This window comes from Trachemys scripta, chromosome 2 (genome assembly GCF_013100865.1).
Source record: "Trachemys scripta elegans isolate TJP31775 chromosome 2, CAS_Tse_1.0, whole genome shotgun sequence".
NCBI classification, from domain to species: domain Eukaryota; kingdom Metazoa; phylum Chordata; order Testudines; family Emydidae; genus Trachemys; species Trachemys scripta.
The window spans coordinates 110,896,282-110,919,207 of NC_048299.1; the positions used below are offsets into that span (position 1 = coordinate 110,896,282).

Sequence of the window (22,926 nt, forward strand, 5' to 3'; positions counted from 1 at the left end):
ACTTCTATTTATATAGCAATTTTCAAAGCACTGTTCAAATGTTAATCTGATAATAACCCATGTTTTACACACAAGTAAAGAACAGTTGTAGACACATGCAAAGACAGGAAGTTTCAAAGTACTTACTTAAAATGTCATCTATATTTCCACTCTCTAGACTTGTTATTTCACTTCTTGCTGGATTCAAAAGCCAAGATACCTGTAAAAAGAAACAGGTTTTAAATCTATATTTAACATTTATAATGTTTCAACATTGATAAATAATGCATCTCACAGTTTTTAAACATCATAGGTTAAAATGACAATACATAAAGTAACAAGAATTCAAGTAGTTTCAGAAAAAGGCACTACAAATTTGTAAGTAAAGTTTATTTACCGATGTATAAATCTCTCATGCAGTTAAAGTATTATCTGGTTATAATCTATTCAATTTTTCTCCCTAGTCTTTCAGTTCTAAATATGTTCAGTAAATATTACAGGTAATTTCTATGTCTTGAAGAAAAAGGATCTCTATTCAGAAATTTATATTTTTAAAAACAGAAGACCAGTCCATTTACTCCTAGCAGTGAAATGAAAGCCACGTATTAGCAATCCAACTGTCTTACTCTACAGAGAAAGATTTAGGAATACAGTGTTAGCCCCACCTAAGAGTTTTCAGCTAAGAGGTTTTTTTTTTTTTTTTAAGTTGCAGTTGTGCCCAGCTAAACTAGCTATGTTTTCATAGCCTCATTTTCTATGGTTCCTCACATCTCTTCGTCCTTGAATGCAATGGCATTCAATTGTATTAAACGTTTATAGAACCTATCATCATGACAGTTAGATGCTTCAAATACAAAATTAAGTTACATATGCTGGACTCAATGTAATTACTATGGCAATACCAAGTTCTATCCATATTTATTTACCATTTGTTTTAAAAAAAGAGTCTAATAGCGTGATTAGCAGTTAAATGTAGAAAAAACATTTAAAGCCAGACAAGATATAATCAATAACAGATGAGGTTTTGGGTATCACATTGCCTTCCATTCTCCTCTTTGCAAAGATTAAGATTCCTCTGTGGTGCAGGGAAATCTGGAAGGTAGAGAGGGGGCAAAAGCACCAAAGGAAAACATATGAGTGCTAGACAGTTTCACTTGAAGCTATGTGAAGAAAACACACTAGCTTATCAATTTCACTTTTTGTGCATAGACTCAGGGGCTGAATGGTCTCCTGCATAGGCCATTCCTAAAGCAGAAATCAGGCCATCACAGAAGGGAAGGTGGAATAAAAGACAAGACACACCACAGCCAAATCTTCACTGACAAAATAGGAGAAATTTTACCACAGGATAACTAACACTCATTAGCTATCCCACTGTAAAATCATAGTGGAGACAAGACACTGTACTTTTACCACAAGGTAAATGGGGCAAGGTCAACCCTAGGGTAGTGGGAGGGGCATAAGATTGCTGATCTCACCTAGTTACCTCGTTCCAAACTGTACAAGTGGCCTATCTCCATTTAGGATAATACAGTGAGAAACTACTGTGTGATGGTTATCTTGCTGTTAAAAAAAAAAAATAGCGAGATCTTTGTGTCAATTAAGACAAAGCCTTAAAAGAAGAGGTGGACCAAGAATCCCAAGAAAGGTGGAGAAGGGAAAAAAATAGAAGCAAAATTGCCTCATTTGGAGTGGAGATTGAGTTTATTTTGGCTCACAGTAACAGTACTTGTAATTATTGTACTTGTAGCATAAATGAGACTTACAGTCCCAAATCTATGTATACTTTTCAAGTGGTATGTGAAGGGATGTTGGCAAGGTCTCTCTTTTCCCCTGTTTGGATTATCTAGCTTTTATTATCAATTCCCATTAAGCATCTAGAATACTGATTTTAGGTTTTCTAGATTCCAGTACCAGCATAATTCAAGTGACAGGTCTCCCCTAGATGTCAGGAACATTGGAATGTCCGCTTTAGCACATGTAAATCAACTTGGAAAACCAAGATAACATGTAACAGTTAGGCATTATCTGTATCACTCAACCTGGTCATTTTTGATTTTCTAAAAAGTAGTGGTATCTAGGGGAAAGCTTATAGAAAGCAAGATGTCTATTACAGAGACAATGCATCTACAGTAGCTATTTTTCAGTCCCTCTCTCTGGGGACTGTTGAAGTCTTGGAATTCTATTCTAGTCTATATAGGTTCTGATGACCATGGTATCTGAGGGCCTTCCAACTATGCATTAAGCAACGTGACTATGCATCTGTCTCGCTTATTGTCTTCTCAGGGAGAGAAGTTTGTGCACTTGGGTGTCTTGATGTGGTAGGGTTTCAGTTTGGGTTTCTTTAAATGTATACATTGCTATATATTTACGTTACAGAAAGCAAGGTCAACAAAATACACCTTGCACTTGGAGTGGAAGGTGGAGGCTTGTGATGGTCCTTAATTCCTGGAGTTCATTCCACAGTCTCAACCCAGCTCCAGAAAATGTTCTGTTTCCTCCACAGATTAGATTTACCCTTACTGTAGAATTGTGAGGTCCCAAAGATCTAAGAGTCTGAAATTATTTTCCTGAAGACTACTGGGTTTTGGGACTACTCTCCTGTGATGTTCTTCCCATTAAGACAAGAACATGACGTCCAGATATCTTCTTTCCATTTACTCCACTTGTGTAAGACATATGCAACCACAGTGATATTGTCAGATATTACCATGTTTCTCTGGTTTTGTTGGATAGGCTGAAGATTAATTAGGGACAGCTGAACTAACTCCAGTTGCAATAATTTTAAAAGGATGATAAAGAGAAGAGAGAATCACTGCTTGAAAAATCCTGAAAACCTAAGGAAAAACCTCCAGAAAGTGGGACCTTCTAAGATGTACCACACAGGTCTGTAGAGGAACCTTTGTGACAGGCTTCTGGGTGCCTCTCCACCTGCACTGCAGTTTCAGCATGTCAGATCCCCTGACATATCAACTTGAAAGACTCTAATTTCTTAAAGCCACAAATCTGTCGTTAGCATAGTGTTACTGTAGCAGTGGCCACAACTTTTGAAAACAAATTTTATCACCTGCATGTTTACTGTGGTAACCTGGCTTTAGAGTCAAAATATTAGTTTTACATTATCATGGTATTTAGTAAGATATGTTTACTTTAAATGGGGCAGGAACTCCCTAAGTTTTTATGCTTATATTTGTAAAATACACCTTATCACCAAGTGCATGTACTTAACTGAAAACCAAGTACAGGGTTCACTGACCAAGATAAAACCATACCCTAATCCAGAGAAACAAAATATAAGCTAGCATTTCCCAATACAAACACCTGAGGCAAACCCTTCAAAGAGAGGAGCCTTAAAGCAAAACTAAAATGTTTGGTCACTTCTTCCAAGTCTGTTATTGCATCAAGGTTTGGTACAACTAGCTGTCTCTATTGAAACAAAGCCCAAAAAACAGAGTTTTCAGATATTGCAGTGAAGATAGAGTGGCACTTACACACTCATTTCTCATTTTTGTATACCTTTCCCAAAAGCTCCATTATTCTGAAGCTACTGAAATATTCCATTTCTCACAAAAAGTATAGAAGAATGAAGTCCAATATCTTTATAAAAAGTTGTGATATATCAACATATTGACAAAACAACAGCTGAGGATGCCAAAACCTTCACAATGGATGGATAATAAGGCTAAATGTAAAAAAGGAAGTGTCTATCTTCTCATATGAAACATTATGCCAGTCAATATGCAAGGTTTATGTTCAGTTCAGAGGTTTTTAATATATAAACTGCCCAAGGCAAGAAAACATCGCCTTTTGACCCAATAATCCTGCTGTCTCATGAGATGAAAGAAGTTTTTTTTTAAAATTACTATTAATAATAAACATGAAGGGAGATACAGTTTCCTTATTTAAATTGCTAAGAAGCTACACAGTTCTGACAAATTTTATCTTGGCTTCTAGTGAAGTCTATGAATGCCACCCTGGGGCAACAAACAAGATTCTTTTGAGGAAATCATCTCTGAATGTCAATTGCATTCTTGTTCAAAAACAGGCATTGAAGGTATGCTTTTAAAAGCATGCTGCTAAACAAAATGTGCCAGAACAAAAATATTTTGGTAATCAGAAAGTAGTTGTACATTTAAAAATATTTATTTAGATTAAGTAATAATAAAAAAGACACTTACAAGACCTCTAGATACCTTGACACTTAATCTTATAATAGTATAATACACACAGAAGCTCTTAAAATCAAACATCCAACAGGAACAAATTAACTCAACTCAGCCAACGAATCCATTACGAAAACCTTTTCACCAACAGAGTTTCATGGAATACACCTTCAATGGTCTCCAAGAACTTTATCATATAAATGGCTATTATGATACTACTATGCCAGGGCTATTTTAGAGTTTCATTGGGTCTATTTATAACCTCATAACTTTCTAAAACGTTCTTCTTTGTAGTTAACTTAATACTTTGTTTCAACCCAAATGTAATTTTTGGTGGCAAGTCTCAGTGAGATCGGTTCCCTTATTCTTGAGCGACAGAAGAATGGGGGAGGGAGGGACAAAGTCTCTCAGTGTGAAAAGGAGACTTTTTGTACATTTAATACTTAAAAATGGACTGATCTTGAGATAAACATACACTTAAGTAGAACGTGGAGTAATCTGGGCTTCTTATTAACAGTTCCTATGTACCTTTTGATGGCAGTTTCCTCCTCTAAAAGTTTCAGTGGCAGAGCAAGCCAAATATGGTCAAAAGGAACAGGAAGTTAGGACACATCTACAATACATTCAAATCAAGGGAACTGCATACAACACTGAACCAAATTGTAGCATCAGTGGTACTTTGCTCATATTCCATATACAGGCTAAAACCTTGGACATGCCCAATGAACACTACACATTTGAACAGATCTGCTGACTTGACTGTACCTGGTATTGGTGGGACCTTAGGGTAAATATAACGGAAAAAGACTTAAGATAAAGTTGGATGATCTTAATAAAGGACTTGCCACACTGTATTAGACCATGATCCAACCAGTCCAGGATCCCATCTCTTGCTTCAGAGCAAGGTGCAAAATACTCTGTAGGTTCAGTTACAGAATAATGTCCACAATAGAAAAAATAAATTCCCTTACCTCTGTCATGCAGGGGTTTAATATCTGTTCCAACCCCAACTATGCACCTTTTTTTTATCCTAATGTGGCAGCAATGTTACTCAATACTCACATTGCATGTCCAAATTAACGAATTCCATGTTACTACTACTTTACTTTATTCTCTGATTATTAAGTGAATTTCCCCCCCACATTTTACTCTATTAATTGGTGTTTGCACACACAAATTGTTAACTGAACAGAAGAGACAGACCTGGATAGGCAAAATGACCATTTGTCCCTGTCATAACTATAAAGGGAAAGTAATAGCTGTCCTGTGTACAGTACTATAAATCCCTCCTGGCCAGAGACTCCAAAATCCTTTTCCCTGTAAAGGGTTAAGAAGCTCAGGTAACCTGGCTGGCATCTGACCTAAAGGACCAATAAGGGGACAAGATACTTTCAAATCTTGGGGGGGGAGGGGGAAGGATTTTGTTTGTGTTCTTTGTTTGGGAGTGTATTCGTTCTCCCGGACTGAGAGGGACCAGACATCAATCCAGGTTCTCCACATCTTTCTAAACAAGTCTCTCCTATTTCAAACTTGTAAGTAAATAGCCAGGCAAGGCGTGTTAGTTTTCCTTTGTTTTTCTCAACTTGTAAATGTACCTTTTACTAGAGTGTTTATCTTTGTTTGCTGTACTTTGAACCTGAGACTAGAGGGGAGTCCTCTGAGCTCTTTAAGTTTGATTACCCTGTAAGGTTAATTTCCATACTGATTTTACAGAGATGATTTTTACCTTTTTCTTTAATTAAAAACCTTTTTAAGAACCTGATTGATTTTTCCTTGTTTTAGATCCAAAGGGGTTTTGGATCTTGATTCACCAGGAGTTGGTGGGAGGAAGGAGGGGGGATGGTTAATTTCTCCCTGTTGTAGATCCCAGGGGGGGTTGGAACTGATTCACCAGGAGTTGGTGGGAGGAAGGAGGGGAATGGTTAATTTCCCCTTGTTTTAAATCCAAGGGGTTTGGATTTGTTTTCACCAGGGAATGGGTGAAGGTTTTTCAAGGCTTCCCAGGGAGGGAATCCATTGAAATGGTGGCAGCCGAACCAGAGCTAAGCTGGTAGTTAAGCTTAGAAGTTTTCATGCAGGCCCCTACATTTGTACCCTAAAGTTCAAAGTGGGGATCCAGCCCTGACAGTCCCTAAATTTCTTATTTTAATTACTTCCTTGGAAAAATACTGAAGTGGTTTAAATGAGTGTGTGAATAAGACAGTCTTAAAAAGCAAGCACTAGATTAGACCCCTGGTATTTCAGGTTTTTTTTCTTTTTTGAAATTCACATCATGAAATTGAGGTCTTCACTTCCAATGTAAACTGCCTGGAGGATATAGGTAATCTATTATTCCCTGGGGCATCATGGTTTCTAATTAGCACTGCATCTGCAAGGCGACTAACAGCAATAGCTTAGTTTATTCTCACTAAACCTTTCATTTACCTTTCTTTCTGCTAAAGGCACATGACCAACTGCCTCTCCTCTCTACCAGGAAATTATTTTTGTGCCTGGCAAACAGCTCTATCCCATTTCTAATCCAGATTGACATATTGGAGCTACTATCTGAAGCCCTAACCCCACAGGATTCTGTGGCTGACTTTCAGTCCCCAGGTACATTTCCCTTTCTGCATCACGCTAATCTTCTGCTTTGAGATTTGCATTAACCTGGCAGGCAACAGGAAGCACAAGGGTTTGCAGCCTGTTGCAGGTGGACACAAGTTGTGAGCAATCCCAGGAGAAAGTAGCACTGAAACTGACAGGTGAGGACAATTTAACCCTTAATTGGTACAGAAACACCCAAGAGTGATCCTGAACATTCCCATAATTAAGATTTATTGAATATTGCCAGTCCTTATTTGATGATTAAGCACAATACTGTTTGCTATGTTTTGTACTATAAGGAGGTCTCTCTGAACTGATTAGTTCATAAGGCCTTCAGGAACAATCACTTCTTAAAGGTTTTTACTGAAAAAATGTGGTAGCAGCAACTTTTCATAACTACAACATGAAATTTTTTTTCTACTATTCATGTTTTTGTACAACAGCTATAGTTACAACTTGATCTGAAACATATAAACATTATAAATAAAGCCACTAAATAAAAGACCTATCTACGTAATTACAATCACTATCTTGGGACAACAGCTAACACAAACTAATCTAGATTTTTGTATTTTGTTTTCTTATTTGAACCTGGTATTTCTAGCCTTATATTTACTAATTATTGTGAGAGCTGACATATCTATTTGGGCTAAATTGTTCTGTAACAGTTGTCCTGGAGTCACTACACAAATAGAGCAATATGTTAAATATTGGTAGGGTTTTTTTTATATTTGTTTTTTAATTAAAAAGCAGATGCAACTGGAGCACCTGAAAACCTTTGCTAAATGCATTGCAAACCTTCTGCTACCCCTATAGACAGGAAAAGAACATATCTGCTCCACTTTACAGAAGTAACCACAACAGTGGGGGATTAAAACAAAAACAAAAAGAGGAACCAGATAGGGCTCAGACTTTTTCCAGTTGCAGGAACAAAAGTCCCATTTAGCCCCTCCAAAATGCCACCTACACAAAAGAGAACACGGAAAGCTCTTTGAAAGAGACTGTCTTGATCCCTACAAAAACTGGTCTCACCAAGACGAAAGAAAGTGGAGTCATTTTGGGAAGCTGTCATCTTTAGCTAAAATTTTTCAGTAACAAAACAACTCGACCACATGCATTCTTAGTTTAAAGAAACAAAAAAGCTTGAGAAGAACTAGCCAAACTTAAAAATCATTTATCAAATAGAACTCTTTGCTGGAAAAAACATTGAGAACTGCAAAATCAAGTCAAGATTTCAAATATCTTGAAATTTATGAAATTCCAGATTGTACTGATTCTGCATCCCAAATCATAGCAAATCTTATCCTTAAGTGTCTGGAACTAGCTATGACAAGTGATCCTATTCAGTTGGAAAGGAGTTGGGATTGTTATCATGACATATGTGTGACAGGAAGAAAATCATGTAAAAAAAAAAAAAAACCATCTAGGTATCTAAATTACTACATATCTCCATTACTACGGTATACTATACTTTTGCTTTGCTTCATTAACCAATGAGCTAATAAGGTTCCACCTTTCTAGAAAAATTTCCTAATTAATTAATTCAATCTTATGGATTTTGTTTTGATAGTTTTAACTAGACTGTCAAAGTTTTTCTATACATTTTTACCTATTATAATTAAAAATATCTTCCTTTGGATAAATAAGGTAGGGTCAGTTCTACTGAAAAGCCTTCTAAAATGCAATTAAAAAAATAACTTGTACTTGAAGTTTGTGTTTGCTATTAATTTGGATCCACAACAAATCCAACTTTTGACTCTCTCTCAAAAAAAACCCAACAACATCTAAAGGAGACTCAAGAACCACTTTCCCTAGAATTAATTGAATACAGAAAAGATGGTATGTCATTTTCCATTGACATTCCCTCCCTGGATGAAGCCACGCCTCAATTTTTGCTTTCTCACTTTAGTATTTGATTAGGTAGCCATGACTATCACTCTCAGGAAAAGAAATTTATTAACTGGATTTTTAAATCTATAATAACTAGTCATCACTATTATAAAAATATAAGAACGGCCATACTGGGTTAGACCAAAGGTCCATCTAGGCCAGTATCCTGTCTTCTGACAGTGGCCAATGCCAGGTGACCCAGAGGGAATGAACAGAAAATCATCAAGTGATCCATTCCTTGTCACCCATTCCCAGCTTCTGGCAAACAGAGGCTAGGGACACCATCCCTGCCCATCCTGGCGAATAGCCATAGATGGACCTATCCTCCATGAATGTATCTAGTTCTTTTTTGAACCGTTATATTCTTGCCCATCACAACATCCTCTGGCAAGGAGTTCCACAGGTTGACTGTGCGTTGTGTGGAAAAATACTTCCTTTTGTTTGTTTTAAACCTGCTGCCTATTAATTTTATTTGGTGACCCCTAGTTCTTGTATTATGAGAAGGAGTAAATAATAATTCCTTATTTACTTTCTCCACACCAGTCATGATTTTATAGACCTCAATCATATCCCACCTTAGTCATCTCTTTTCCAAGCTGAAATGTCCCAGTCTTATTAATCTCTCCCCATACGGCAGCCATTCCATACCCCTAATCATTTTTGTTGCCCTTTTCTGAACCTTTTCCAATTCCAATATATCTTTTTTGAGATGGGGTGACCACATCTGCATGCAATATTCAAGATGTGAACATACCATGTATTTATATAGAGGCAATATGATATTTTCTTTCTTATTATCTATCCTTTCTTAATGATTCCCAACATTTTGTTCGCTTTTTTGACTGCTGCTGCATATATTGTGGAAGCTAACTTAGACCCCAACAGTTTATATATATAGTTGGGATTATGTTTTCCAATGTGCACTACTTTGCATTTATCAACATTGAATTTCATTTGCCATTTTGTTGCCCAGTCACCCAGTTTTGAGAGATCCTTTTGTAGCTCTTCGCAGTCTGCCTGGGACTTAACTATGTTGAGTAGTTTTGTATCATCTGCAAAGTTTGCCACCTCACTGTTTACCCCTTTATCCAGATCATTTATGAATATGTTGAATAGCACTGGGCCCAGTTTAGACCCCTGGGGACACCACTATTTATCGCTCTCCATTCTGAAACCTGACCATTTATTCCTACCCTTTGTTTCATATCTTTTAACCAGTTACCAATCCAGGAGAGGACCTTCCCTCTTATTCCATGACTGCTTACTTTGCTTAAGAGCCTTTGGTGAGGGACCCTGTCAAAGGCTTTCTGAAAATTTAAATACACTATATCCACTGGATCCCCTTGTCCACATGCTTGCTAACCCCTTCAAAGAATTCTAGTAGATTGGTGAGGCATGATTTCCCTCTACAAAAACCAGATTCACTCTTCCCCAACAAATTATGTTCATCTATGGATCTGACAATGTTGATCTTTACTATAGTTTCAACCAGTTCGCCCGGTACTGAAATCAGGCTCACCAGCCTGTAATTGCTGGGGTCACCTCTGGAGCCCTTTTTAAAAAATTGGTGTCACATTAGCTATCCTCCAGTCATTTGGTATAGAAGCTCATTTGAATGATAGGTTACAGACTACAGTTAGTAGTCCTGCAATTTCACATTTGAGTTTCTTCAGAACTCTTGGGTGAATACCATCTGTTCCTGGTGATTTATTACTGTTTAGTTTATCAATTTGTTCCAAAACTTCCTCTAACACCACCTCAATCTGGGACATTTCCTCAGATTTGTCACCTAAAAAGAATGGTTCAGGTTTGGGAATCTCCCTCACATCCTCAAGTGTGAACACAGATGCAAAGAATTCATTTAATTTCATTTAGTTGGCCTTATCATCCTTGAGTGCTCCTTTAGCATTTCAATTATCCAGTAGCCCCACATGTTTTTAGCCGGCTTCCTGATTCTTAAGTACTTAAAACATTTTTTTGCTCTTACTTTTTGAGTCTTTGCCTAGCTATTCTTCAAAGTCTTTTTTGGCCCCCCTAATTATATTTTTACACTTCATTTGCCAGAGTTTATGCTCCTTTCTATTTTCCTCACTAGAATTTAACTTCCACTTTTTAAAGGATGCTTTTTTGCCTCTCACTGCTTCTCTTACTTTGTTGTTTAGCCACAGTGGCACTTTTCTGGTTCTCTTACTAACTTTTTTAACGTGGGGTATACATTTAAGTTGAGCCTTTATTATGGTGTCTTTAAAAAGTTTCCATGCAGCTTGCAGGGATTTTACTTTTGATGCTGTACCTTTTAATTTCTGTTTAACTAACTTCCTCATTTTTGTGTAGTTCCCCTTTCTGAAATTAAATGCTACAGTGTTGGGCAGCTGTGGTGTTTTCCCCGCCACAGAAATGTTAAATTTAATTATATTATGGTCACTATTACCAAGCGGTTCAGCTATATTCACCTCTTGCACCTGATTCTGTGCTCCACTTAGGACTAAATCAAGAATTGCCTCTCCTTTTGTGGGTTCCAGGACTAGCTGCTTCAAGAAACAGTCATTTAAGGTGTCAAGAAATTTTATCTCTGCATCCTATCCTCCGGTGATATGTACCCATTCAATATGGGGATAGTTGAAATCTCCCATTATTATTGAGTTTTTTATTTTAATAGCCTCTCTAATCTCCCTGAGCATTTCACAGTCACGATCACCATCCTGGTCAGGTGGTCGGTAATATATCCCTACTGCAATATTCTTATTATTCGAGCATGGAATTACTATCCATAGAGATTCTATGGTACAGTTTGGTTCATTTAAGATTTTTACTTCATTTGATTCTACGCTTTCTTTCACATATAGTGCCACTCCCCCACCAGCATGACCTGGTCTGTCCTTCCGATATATTTTGTACCCTGGTATTACTGCGTCCCATTGATTATCCTCATTCTACCAAGTTTCTGGGATGCCTATTATATCAATATCCGCATTTAATATGAGGTATTCTAGTTCACCCATATTATTTAGACTTCTAGCATTGGTATATAAGCACTTTAAAAACTTGTCACTTTTTAGCTGTCTCCCATTACATGATGTAATTGAATGAGACTTTTTTTCATTTGACTGTTTCTCATCAGATTTTAATTTCAAAGAGGCACAGACACTAGGCTACATCCATCAATCTGGTGTTCAAGTCAAGTACTCTCTTAACTGTAAGTATCTATGGACGTCTACTTTCTGTAGCTTCCTAATTCCTGAAAGGATCACTCTAGATATACTAGTTTTCGTTTTGTACATCTAAACTTCTGTACTGGTAACAGGATGTCAATCAAATTAAAATATGAGACGAGTAACTACCTTTACCCTTAAATAGGTTGTTTTCCTGCAATGAGATTTTGAGAGCGGAATCAGTCTAGTGTGCTCTAATGGACTCATTAAAAGAAGAAACAAGCAGACATGAAACTAAGTAAATATGTCATTAACTAATTTACTTCTAATTTCCCTAAACTAATCATATATAACACAATGCAACGATCAAATTAAGGTTACAATTTCAGTTCAAACAGTGATCAGTGGTTCAATATATCTGGCTCGCCAATTACTACAATAAGTAATTACATCGGTTGATAAGGATAACAAGAATTACTGCAATACTTGACAGGAAAGTTAAGAAAGAATATTGTTCTTTTAATCTAATCCAGCCGTTTTCAAACTGTGGGTCAGGACCCCAGAGTGGGTTGGGACCCTGTTTTAATGGGGTCGCCTGGCTTAGACTTGCTGGGGCTAGGGGCCAAAGCCTGAGACCCACTGTCTGGGGCCGAAGCCTGAGGGCTACAGGCTTGGGCAGTGGGACTCAGATTACAGATGCCCTGCCTGGGGTTGAAGCCCTTAGGCTTCAGATCCCCACACCCACCGGGCAGTGGGGCTTTGGCTTTGACTCCCCCCCACACAGGGTGGCAGGGCTTAGGTGGGCTCAGGCTTCAGTCTCCCCTCCTGGGGTCATGCAGCAATTTTTGTTGTTAGAAGGGGGTCGCAGTGCAATGAAGTTTGAGAATCCCTGCTCTAATCAATAGGGCTAAGAATCTGAAAAGAGCAGAAGCTGACTCTCGCCTTTGTTTTAAAGGGAGTATAATTCTTAGAATGAATTCTTTATAGCTTCCCACTTTGGTGTTTTCCACCTAAGTTTCTCTGAACATATAACCTATGTTGGACTCTGTTTACTTAGAATAAAGTCTACAGTACAACCATTACAGCTCTGCAGCTGTGCTGCTGCAGTGAAGATGCTTCCTACATTGACAGAAAGTTTTTTTCCTTTTGATGTAGGTAATTCACCTCTCCAAGCGGTGGTCGCTAGGTCAAGGGAAGCCTTCTTCAGTCAACCTAGCCATGTCTACACAGGGGGTTAGGTCAACCTAACTATGTCATACAGGGAGTGAAATTTTTCACAGCCCTGAGTGATATAGCTAAGTCTATTTAATTTTCTACATGTAGACCTGGCCTCAGTTTATTCCCCTTCCCACACTAAGGCCATATCCATACTCCAAAGTTTGGTCAACGCGAGTTTTGTTGGCATACTGCCACCAACTTTGTATATCATTCACACACATGCGTACTTGGCTGCTTGTGTCGGTGCTGCACGTACTCACAAGTGGTTGCATCAATGGAAAATGTGGTGTACCATGGACAGATAGCCCTGTGTGCTTCGCATCACCATCTGGCTGAATGTCTTGTGGGACATCTTTGCAGTACTTTGTGAGAAACCCGCGTTTCACCAACAGACTTCTAGGAACTACGGGCAAAGTTCCCCACTTTCTCCATCCCATAATTATTGTACCTTTTTTAAAACTTCCACAAGTCACATGTACCACTTTTTGGTCTGCACCTTCGTTATGGCAGAAGCATGAACCCTGCAGAGCTCAGTGCAGTTCTAATAGCCATTGCTAATACAGAACATATAATACTTCTGTATTTGCAGAACTTGAACAAGTACTACTACCACTGGGTTTGTGATGAGGCAGCTGCGGAGATGTTCAAGCACAATAGCTAGATGATGGACACAGTGAATGAAAATGCTGGCATTCAGATTAGCTCCACCCAGCGGTCACTGCTTCTGGGCCTGAGAAACTAACACTGATTGGTGGGATTGCATCATAAAGCAGGTTTGAGATGATGAGAGGAGGATGTAGAATTTTTGGATGCAAAAGGCCACATTCCTGGATCTATGTGCAAGATTGGCCCAGACCTTCAGCACAGGGACACCAAATTAAGAGCTGTGATGACAGTGGAGAAGCAAGGGGCAATCACACTCCAGAAGCTTGCAATGCTGGATTACTATTGGTCACTGGTCAATCAATCAGTTTTGAGATGGAAAATCGACAGTGGGAGCTGCTGTCATCCAAGTGTGTAAAATCCTTAGGTGTACCCTGCTGCATAGGACTGCTACTCTTAGTAATGTGCAGGAAACAGTGGATGGATTTGCAGCAGTGGGGTGCAAACTGTGGTGGGGTGATAGCACACATTCCTCTACTGGCACAATCCCCCTTGCCACTGAGTGCGCAAACAGAAAGGGATAATTTCATGGATAGCAAGCGCTAGTGGATCACCAGGGACATTTCACTGATATCAGTGTAGGCTGCTCAGGAAAGGTGCATCACACTTGCATCTTTTAGAACATAGGACTCTTTTCCAAACAAAAAAAAACAAAAAAAAGCTGCAAGCGGGGACATTTTTCTGCAACCTGCACATTCACATTGGTCATGTTGAAATGACCATAGTGATTCTGAGGGACCTAGCCTACCCCTGCTTCCCTGGCTACCTCGATAGCACACCAATAAATAAATAAATAAATAAATACAATATTGGCATAGCAAGTGCAGGATAACTGTTGAAGGTGCTTTTTGTAGACTGAAGGTTTGCTGGTGCTGTTTCCTTCACTGAGGGCCAGTCTAGTCACTAAACTGCCCCAGTAGCCGCATTTTGCGTACTCCATGGTATCTAAGAGGCAAAGGAGGAGAGGCTATCGGCAGGCTGGAGGGGTGAGGTGGACCAGCTGTGTGCTGAATTTGAACAGCCAGAAACAAGGATTATTAGAAGAGAGAGTCATGGAGCTATATATGGCTGAGGGAGGTCTTAAAAGAACATTTTAACTGTCAGCCACGGTTGTATGATGCTTTTGAGAACTAGTGTGCCATGCGTACGGAGCTTAAATTTGTGTGATCACTGACTCCCTTTACAAATTCTGTAATGCAACTATAATGTTTGAGGTCAACTAATAAATGTACTCTGAGTTTCCAAAAAAGAATGGTCACTTGCCTCTCATAACTTCTGATCTTCATGTGTTTCATGTCCATTAACTAGACGTGTTCACCAGTGTTGCAGAGTTTTCCCTAGCAGTACCTGTACAGATGGACATGCCTGCAATCTTGTGCCCTCATGTTCCTAGAAAAGGGCATAAAAGGCAGAGCCAAACCTTCAGTTCCTTCATACCAGACCCTTAGATGAGAGACTCCAATGCACAGAAAAGGAGGATGGGTCACATAATGGCATAGTCGACATCTCAAAGAACAAGTTAGAATAGGTCAATGTTCTTTCTTTGAGTGACTGCATGTGTCTGTATACTAGGTGACTCCCAAGCTTGCAATCTAAACTGACTACAAAAACACACAGAAATTAACCCAGAAGGGAGTGGGGGACAGAGAGGAGCCAATATGTTACTCCCTAAAACAAGAGCATCACAGCTATTAACCCCCCCAAATCCCCTTCACCCTCAAAAAAGCAACCCCCCCCCCATTATATGCTCATGTAAATAACCTCCCCTCCTCCTCTCTCAAAAAACATCCCTTTCATAACTCTCCTCTCCTCCCCCCAAACACATGTATCTTCTTGTGGAAAATATGAAAATTCTATCCTAATGAGGGGTGTGACATCACATCTCTGGAGAGGTCCCTCCCTGCCTCTTCTGCTCCTTCTTATGACTCTGTAGTGTTTATCACCTATCCCCCCCACACGTGATCTGGGAGTTTGTAAGGGTCCTGTAAGGAAGAGGGAAGCATGCCTGACAACATTTTGATTGGCTGGAATCTTATGGAACAACAGCAGTGGCTACTTGTTGATTGAAATACAAGAGATACTTCATAACCTAGAGAGCATTCCATAAGTAGTGAGATATTAGTAACAAGTGATATAATAAATTATGCAGAGCCAGGGAAAATCAAAATCACATGTATTTTTTTTTTTAAAACCAGACACGGACACAGAAAAAATGTTAAAGCTAAGTGCAAGCTCTGTTCTGAATATGTGACATGGAGATAGAATGGAAAAAACATGTTAAATTCTTGTGGTGTGTATCCAGTTACTGTCAAAGATAGATTACTGCAGTCAAACACCAAAAAAGGGAAAACTAGTTTGCATCAAAATTTGTTTTCTGCTGTGCATTCTCCTTCTACTTCGTCTTCAGCAGCATCAACACAAAGCATAAAATCTTTTGATGAAGATAGTAATATCAGTGACAATGAAAGTGAAGCCAGCTCCATTTCTTCATCTTCTAATAAGAATTTTGCTACTCCATCTGCTTCAATAACAAAAGCTCCTACTTCTGGAAAGTCTTCAGACATTGATCAAATCAGTATTAGGTTTTTGGATAAAATGTCCCAAGACCAGAAAAAGGAATTTGGGCATGTGTTGTATTATTGGCAGCTATTTGGCCAACATTTCATATAGTCTAAAATCTTTATATGTTGGAACTTTCTCATAAATTGTGCCCAATTTACAAAGCACCAAGTAGGAAACAGCTTGCAGGAAATCTTCAGAATGTTGAAACAGGTGATGTGAAAAAGAGTTGGTGTTCTCCTTGCTCAAGCTCCTCGTGTCTCTCTAGTGTCTGTGAATACTGACCCATCTATCAAAAAGGATGCCATCAACTTCATTGTAACAACTCCACAACCAATGTTTTACTAATTCCAATGCACAACTAGCAACATATTGCTGACCATTTTAAAAATAACCAGTGAATTGGGGCCCCAGAAGGTTATTTAGGTTGTGACTGACATTACGGCTAATACGAAAACCGCTTGGGCTAAGTTGATAAAGGAGTATCCATGCCTTCTGTGTTATGGATGTGCTGCTCATACGATGCAGCTTTTCAATGTTGATGCTGAAGATCTGACATCTTTATTATACATGTGACAAAAGTGAAAAGCATTGTCAAGTTTTTAAAAACAAAACAAAACAAGTACCAACAGCTATTTTCCAGAATCATTTAGTACAGCACTCAATTTCATACACATTACCTGTCGTACTCAATGGGCATCTTCTATTAAATGCCTCAAATATCTTTAAATATGCAAAAAGGCTCTTCAATCAGCTGCTGTTGAAGAAAGGGTGGCCCAGTCTTGCCCCGAGTAATCCGCACTGGCATTTTTGATGATGATGTCTTTTGGATGCAAACTTCAAAATTCATTTCACTGTTTGAACCTGTAGCTGAGTTCGTTCAGAACATGTAAAGAGAAGATTACTCAGTTTGTGCAGTAACTGAGGTTCTTCAAGATGTGTCCCCCTGTTGGTGCTCCACTCCAGGTGACAACGCATCCCGGCGCCATTGATCGGAGATCTTCGGTAGCAATGCCTGGTTGGGCCGCTCATGCACAGCTGCTGTCTCGCAGCATCGTTTAAGTTTGTTCAGTGTGTGCACGGCCCGACCCGCTCAGTTCCTTCTCTACCATAGAGTCCTCTTTCTTGAACTCCAAAGTAGAGGGGAGGAGGGTGGGTAGTAGAGAACCCACAGGGACACACATCTCGAAGAACCTCAGTTACTGCACAAGGTGAGTAACCTTCTCTTCTTCTTCGAGTGCTGTCTCTGTGGGTGCTCCACTCCAAGTGAATGTAGAGCATTACCCAGTATGGTTGGGAGAACTTTGCAGTTATGTGCATCATAGCAGCGGAGAGGACAGTAAGGCCTACTATGGCATCCGCCCTGGTGTCCTCTTTGATGGCATAGTACTTGGCAAAAGTGTGGTCTGACGCCCATGTGGCGGCTTTGCGAATGTCTGGAATAGGTATGATGTGCAGGAATGCCACGGATGTTGACATGGCCCAAGCAGAATGTGACCTGATCCTGGTAGGGGGTTCTATTATTCTGGGTTTGGTAGCATGATAGGATACAATCCGATATCCACTTGGAAAGTTGTTGCTTGGATATAGCAGCACTCTTGGATCGTTCAGTTGTGGAGACCAAGAGTCTAGGGGATTTATGAAATGGTTTTGTTCTGTTAATAGAAGGTTATTGCTCTTCTAACATCAAGGGTGTGTAATGCAGCCTCCTGTGGGGTTCTGTGTGGTTTAGGGTAAAATGTAGGGAGGTGTAACTATTAGCCAGCATGGGTAAGGAATGGTGTCCCTAGCCTCTGTTTGTCAGAGGGTGGAGATGGATGGCAGGAGAGAGATCCCTTGATCATTACCTGTTAGGTTCACTCCCTCTGGGGCACTTGGCCACTGTCGGTAGACAGGATACTGGGCTAGATGGACCTTTGGTCTGACCCAGTACGGCCGTTCTTATGTGTATCAGCTGGTGCGTGAAGTTGGTTGGGTTAAAATGTAACCGTTGGTGCCGAGTAAAGGTGATTCTAGCACCGGTGCCACAGAGATGTCTTTTGGAGTTAAGAACTGTTGCGGTGCCAGTGGGTGCGGCACCGACGCCTTGTGATTGGATGCCAACAGTTTAGGCATCTTATATTTCGCTTTAGTGGGTGCCGGTGGCCCCACTGCCGTGCTGTCTGCCAGTGCCAGAAGGTTTGTCGGTGCCAGTGGAAGTACTGAGGGTTGTGTCGGCACCGGAGGTGGCTGTGTCGTCGGTGTCAGTTCTGACGAGGATGTCAGTGCTGTTGGTGTTAGTTTGATGTCTCAACTCCTTCATCTTGTGGGTGGCGTGCCTGGTGCCAGAGGTGCCGGGAGATTCTAAGTGCTGGGTCTCGGGGTCGTCGGCACCGCTGGTAGCAACCACACAAGGGACCTCTTCTTTTTATTCAGTTCCCTGTGTGGGGTGGTCGAGGCTCGCTTCCCCTTCTCCTGAGAGGGTGGAGCCGTGCTCTTGGAAAAACATCCAAAATATTTACTAAATTTCAATTGGTTTTCTATTGTTTAACAGTGCGATTAAATCTGCGATTTATCACAATTAATTTTTTTAATCACGATTAGTTTTTAAGAGTTAATCCCATGAGTTAACTGCAGTTAATTGACAGTCCTATTAAATATACATCTTCCTATCCAAATTTGGATAGGACCATAATCCTCAAAGTTCTCATTTGGTCACTTGAGTTATTTGGGAATAAAAAAGGCCCCCAAATTTTTCTTAAGTGGGGAAAAAATGAACTTAGATTTACAATAAATAAGTTTACAGTGCTCCATAACCGTATACCTGAAGCAATTTAGCTTGGACTTTCAAAGGAAGATTCAGATTTGGGATGAGACTATGCATACAAAGTTACAGCCTAAAAGGACATTTTTCATGAAGTTACGAAATAACTGAAAAGTGAAAGGGTTTATTACAAAAATCTCTTCTAAACTAAGCCCTAAGGCTTGCTCAACATGAAAGTTAATACACACACACACACACACGGAACAGACAACCTACGATTTTCCAACCGGAAGAGATTTTCATATGTTTAATACATATTTCTCAGTATTTGGGGACTTGTCCTTTGAATTATCAATTTTAGAATGATAGGATTCATTTCTGCTAAACCCTGCAGCCCGAGAGAGTTATTACAAGATAAATTGACCAGTATATTGTTTTAGGTTAAAATCTTGAATGCAGAATATCCAATAGCTAAAATTTAAACAGGATTACATATGTAAATATTTGTATGGTTTTAACTAACATTGCTGTCATTTGTTAGCCCAAATGAAAATGAAAAAAAATCCTATCCCATCTTAATTATACTGTTTTTAACTACACCAGCTTTAAATGTCAATCAGAGGTAATCCCCAAGAGGCCCACACACTTGCTGAGCTGCCTTCACTAATTAATGGATCATTAGTAAGAAAGAACCCCTTACTGCTACCCTGTGCACCACATACTGTCTTAATTACCTTTGTAAAGCAACCAATTTGTCTTTCACTCATTTGGTCTGAAATCCCAAGTGATTTGACTCAAAAAGCTTTATGTATAAAAATGTTTTAAGAGAATTTCATTTTAGACATCAGCCCAAAAGAAAAAAAAAAGTGGAGACAGAGTTTTCACCAAGATTTAAGAAAGGGGTTTTTAATAGTTAACATGTGAAGTTGAGAGCATTAATAGCACAGTGAATATAGAAAGTAGAAAAACAATCCTTATAGGATCACAAATTTGCATATATCAATCAGACACAGTCTCTCTGCAGCTATTGACACAGCTGGCCCTGATGTACCGCTGATCTGATTACATGACATAGCTGGAGTAGATGGCACAGCACTACAATGGTTAGTCATTCTTTTTCAATAGTACCCAGAGAGTGATTTCCTCTTCCCTAGAAATCTTTGCCTGCAGAGCCCCCAAGGAATGAAATCCATTCCTCTTCCTGCTGGATAGCTACATGAGACCACTTGGAGAAGTAGCAACATGCCAGGCACTCAACTGCCAACAATTTGACAACACAGTGGCATATCTCCTTTTCCACAGATGCAAAAACACAAACTCAAGTCAGGCATGATTCAAGTGAGGCTAAGCAAAAAGAGAAGACACTGAAGAACTGGCTGGGTTACCATCTTCTCCTTTAACAAGGGCATCTGGCCCAGTCCTCCCCTCCCAACCCCCAATTCTCGAAGATGTGCGATGACTCAGGTTCATATCTGACTCAGCACTTAGCCTAGAAGACCAGGTAGCCTCAGTGATAAAAAAAATGCTTTCTTCCACCTCCAGCTTGCTAGAAGTCTCATCTCTTCCTCCTACAACTGATCACAATGATCTATGCATTTGTCACCTCCACATCGGATTAGTGGAACTCCCTGTATTTGGGGCTTAAGGTGGCAGCAATATGGAGACTTCAGATCATGTGAAATATGGCAGCCTGCCTCCTCAGGTCACCATAAGCACATTTCCTCTGTGTTCTAATTCACTTTCATTGTTGATTAAACTTCTAAGAGTGGGTCAGGACTCATCAACTCCTCCATTTTCAATCCACCAAGACAGCTTTGCTCTTCTGGGACAACACATCCCACAAAACCCAGGACAAATCATGAGAGAGCTGGAGACAAGTATAAAGCATTCATTTATGGAACAAGCTTCCAGAGGACTTCTGTCTCCTGCAGATTCTGACCACTTTCAGAGTATCTTATAAAGACCAAAGACATTCCTCTTTGACAACATTTCCCACTATAGCCAAATTAATGTGAAGAGGGGAAGGCAGGAGAAAGGAAAAACAATAAAAAGGAACACCTGAATACCCAAGCACAGCTGCCTATACCTGGGAAGGGAGAAGACCAGGAGACTCACTAAGCCCTCCAGTGCCCTCATTATGTAGATCTAATACCCGAGATCAGTACCTGAATACCAGTCAGCTACTCAGATTGTGTATACAGAAAACTTTTGATGGATGAAATCCTGGTCCCAATGAAGTCAACAGTTCAACGGGGCCAGAATTTCACCCTCATTGAGAATTACCATGACCCTTTGTTTACGTCTTAGCTGTCAAGAGGCCCAATATGATGTAATATATTAAATACAGTTTTCCCAGCTGTTGAAGCAAGGCATAGAGTCCAATGATCACCACTGGCTGAATCACCAGGCAGGCTCCAGAGGGCATCACATAATTCAGTACCAACTGAAGTCTGCAAGTTCAGCAGGCTCATCTGGGGAATATGGTCAGGGAAAATCATACCTCAGTGGGGAGTTTTACATGTAAGTATTTTAAATTGGAATGATATGAATGTCTCTTAGCTTTCATGGTCAGTCCATTCCTCAGTAGTAGCATCCCTCAAAAAAAGGGGGAGATATGAAACAGCATGTTACAACTACGGCTGTCGATTAATCACAGTTAACTCACGCGATTAACTAAAAAAAAAAAGGAATCATGATTAAAAAAATTAATCGCGATTAATCGCACTTTTCATCGCACTGTTAAACAACAGAATACAAATTGAAATTTAATAAATATTTTTGATGTTTTTCTACATTTTCAAATATATCTATTTCAATTACAACACAGAATACAAAGTGTACAGTGCTCACTTTATATTTTTTTTATTACAAATATTTGTGCTGTAAAAATGATAAACAAAAGACATAGTATTTTTCAATTCACCTCATACAATTACTGTAGTGCAATCTCTTTATCATGAAAGTGCAACTTATAAATGTATTTTTGTTACATAACTACACTCAAAAACAAAACAATATAAAACTTTAGAGCCTACAAGTCCACTCAGACCTACTTTGTACTAAATCATTCCAAAAAACTGCTTCACATTGTTATATTCAAACTTCCAGAGAAACATCAGGCAATTTACTGCTTGTTTGTTTTGAGTCATTATGACAAAATGAAATGCATCATTCAATATATAGGGGGCTTCCAACCATGGACTGATTTGTGACACCAGGCCTAAAGAAGGACAAAAACCTCAAACTCAATCAAGATCTGTTTCAATTTAAAGCTGAACTGGAAACTCTTTGGTAGTTCACTGTCCGATGCATGTTTTAAAGCCATTATCCTCAACACCTACGAATGCTTCAATATGTAAGCTGCACACTGAAAGATCCACTGGAGAACGTGAACTTAAAAATCAGAGTATAAGGCCAATATCAGCAAAGAATAGGATCTGATATTAGTTACTTGTATTAACTTACAGGGAGGAGCGCAGAGGCATAAAGTAAGACACTGTGTACAGTCAGTGACATCAAACCATACAATGAACAAGTGACAACATTACATGATATCCATCTAAAAATTAAAGCTATTCACTACTGAGAAAATGAGCTGAGTTTTAAGAATCAGCAACTTCTTAGAAGGAAAAAAAAAAAAAAAAAAAAAAAAGGTAAACCACAGGAAAGAAATACTTTTTCAAAAAGTTTCCAACTATTTTAAACAAGAATTTTTTTATTTGGTCAGTTTCTTCCTACTTTTATCTATTCTCCTCTCTAACACCTGTATTCCCCTGTTTTCCCCACTTTCACCTTGAATGGTCCCTCAAAGACCTCAAATTAAGTTTTTATAACAAAAAATACTTAGCAAAGAGAACTAACAATCCATGTGGCTAGCATTGCCCAGATTGATTTCCACTTACCGTATATACTCATTCATAAGCCAATTTTTTTTAGTAAAAAAGGGAAGCACCAGAGAAGGGGGTTGGCTTATGAA

The 22,926-nt window shown here is 39.2% G+C and overlaps 1 protein-coding gene across 1 annotated transcript in view; it reads right to left on the minus strand.

Moving 5' to 3' along the window:
• Positions 1-22,926, minus strand: part of ERP44 (endoplasmic reticulum protein 44) — a 116,911-nt gene that overhangs the window by 89,330 nt on the left and 4,655 nt on the right. Inside the window, exon 2 of the mRNA XM_034761406.1 lies at positions 127-199. Coding sequence (XP_034617297.1) covers positions 127-199 — 73 coding nt within the window. The remainder of the gene's footprint in view (positions 1-126; positions 200-22,926) is intronic.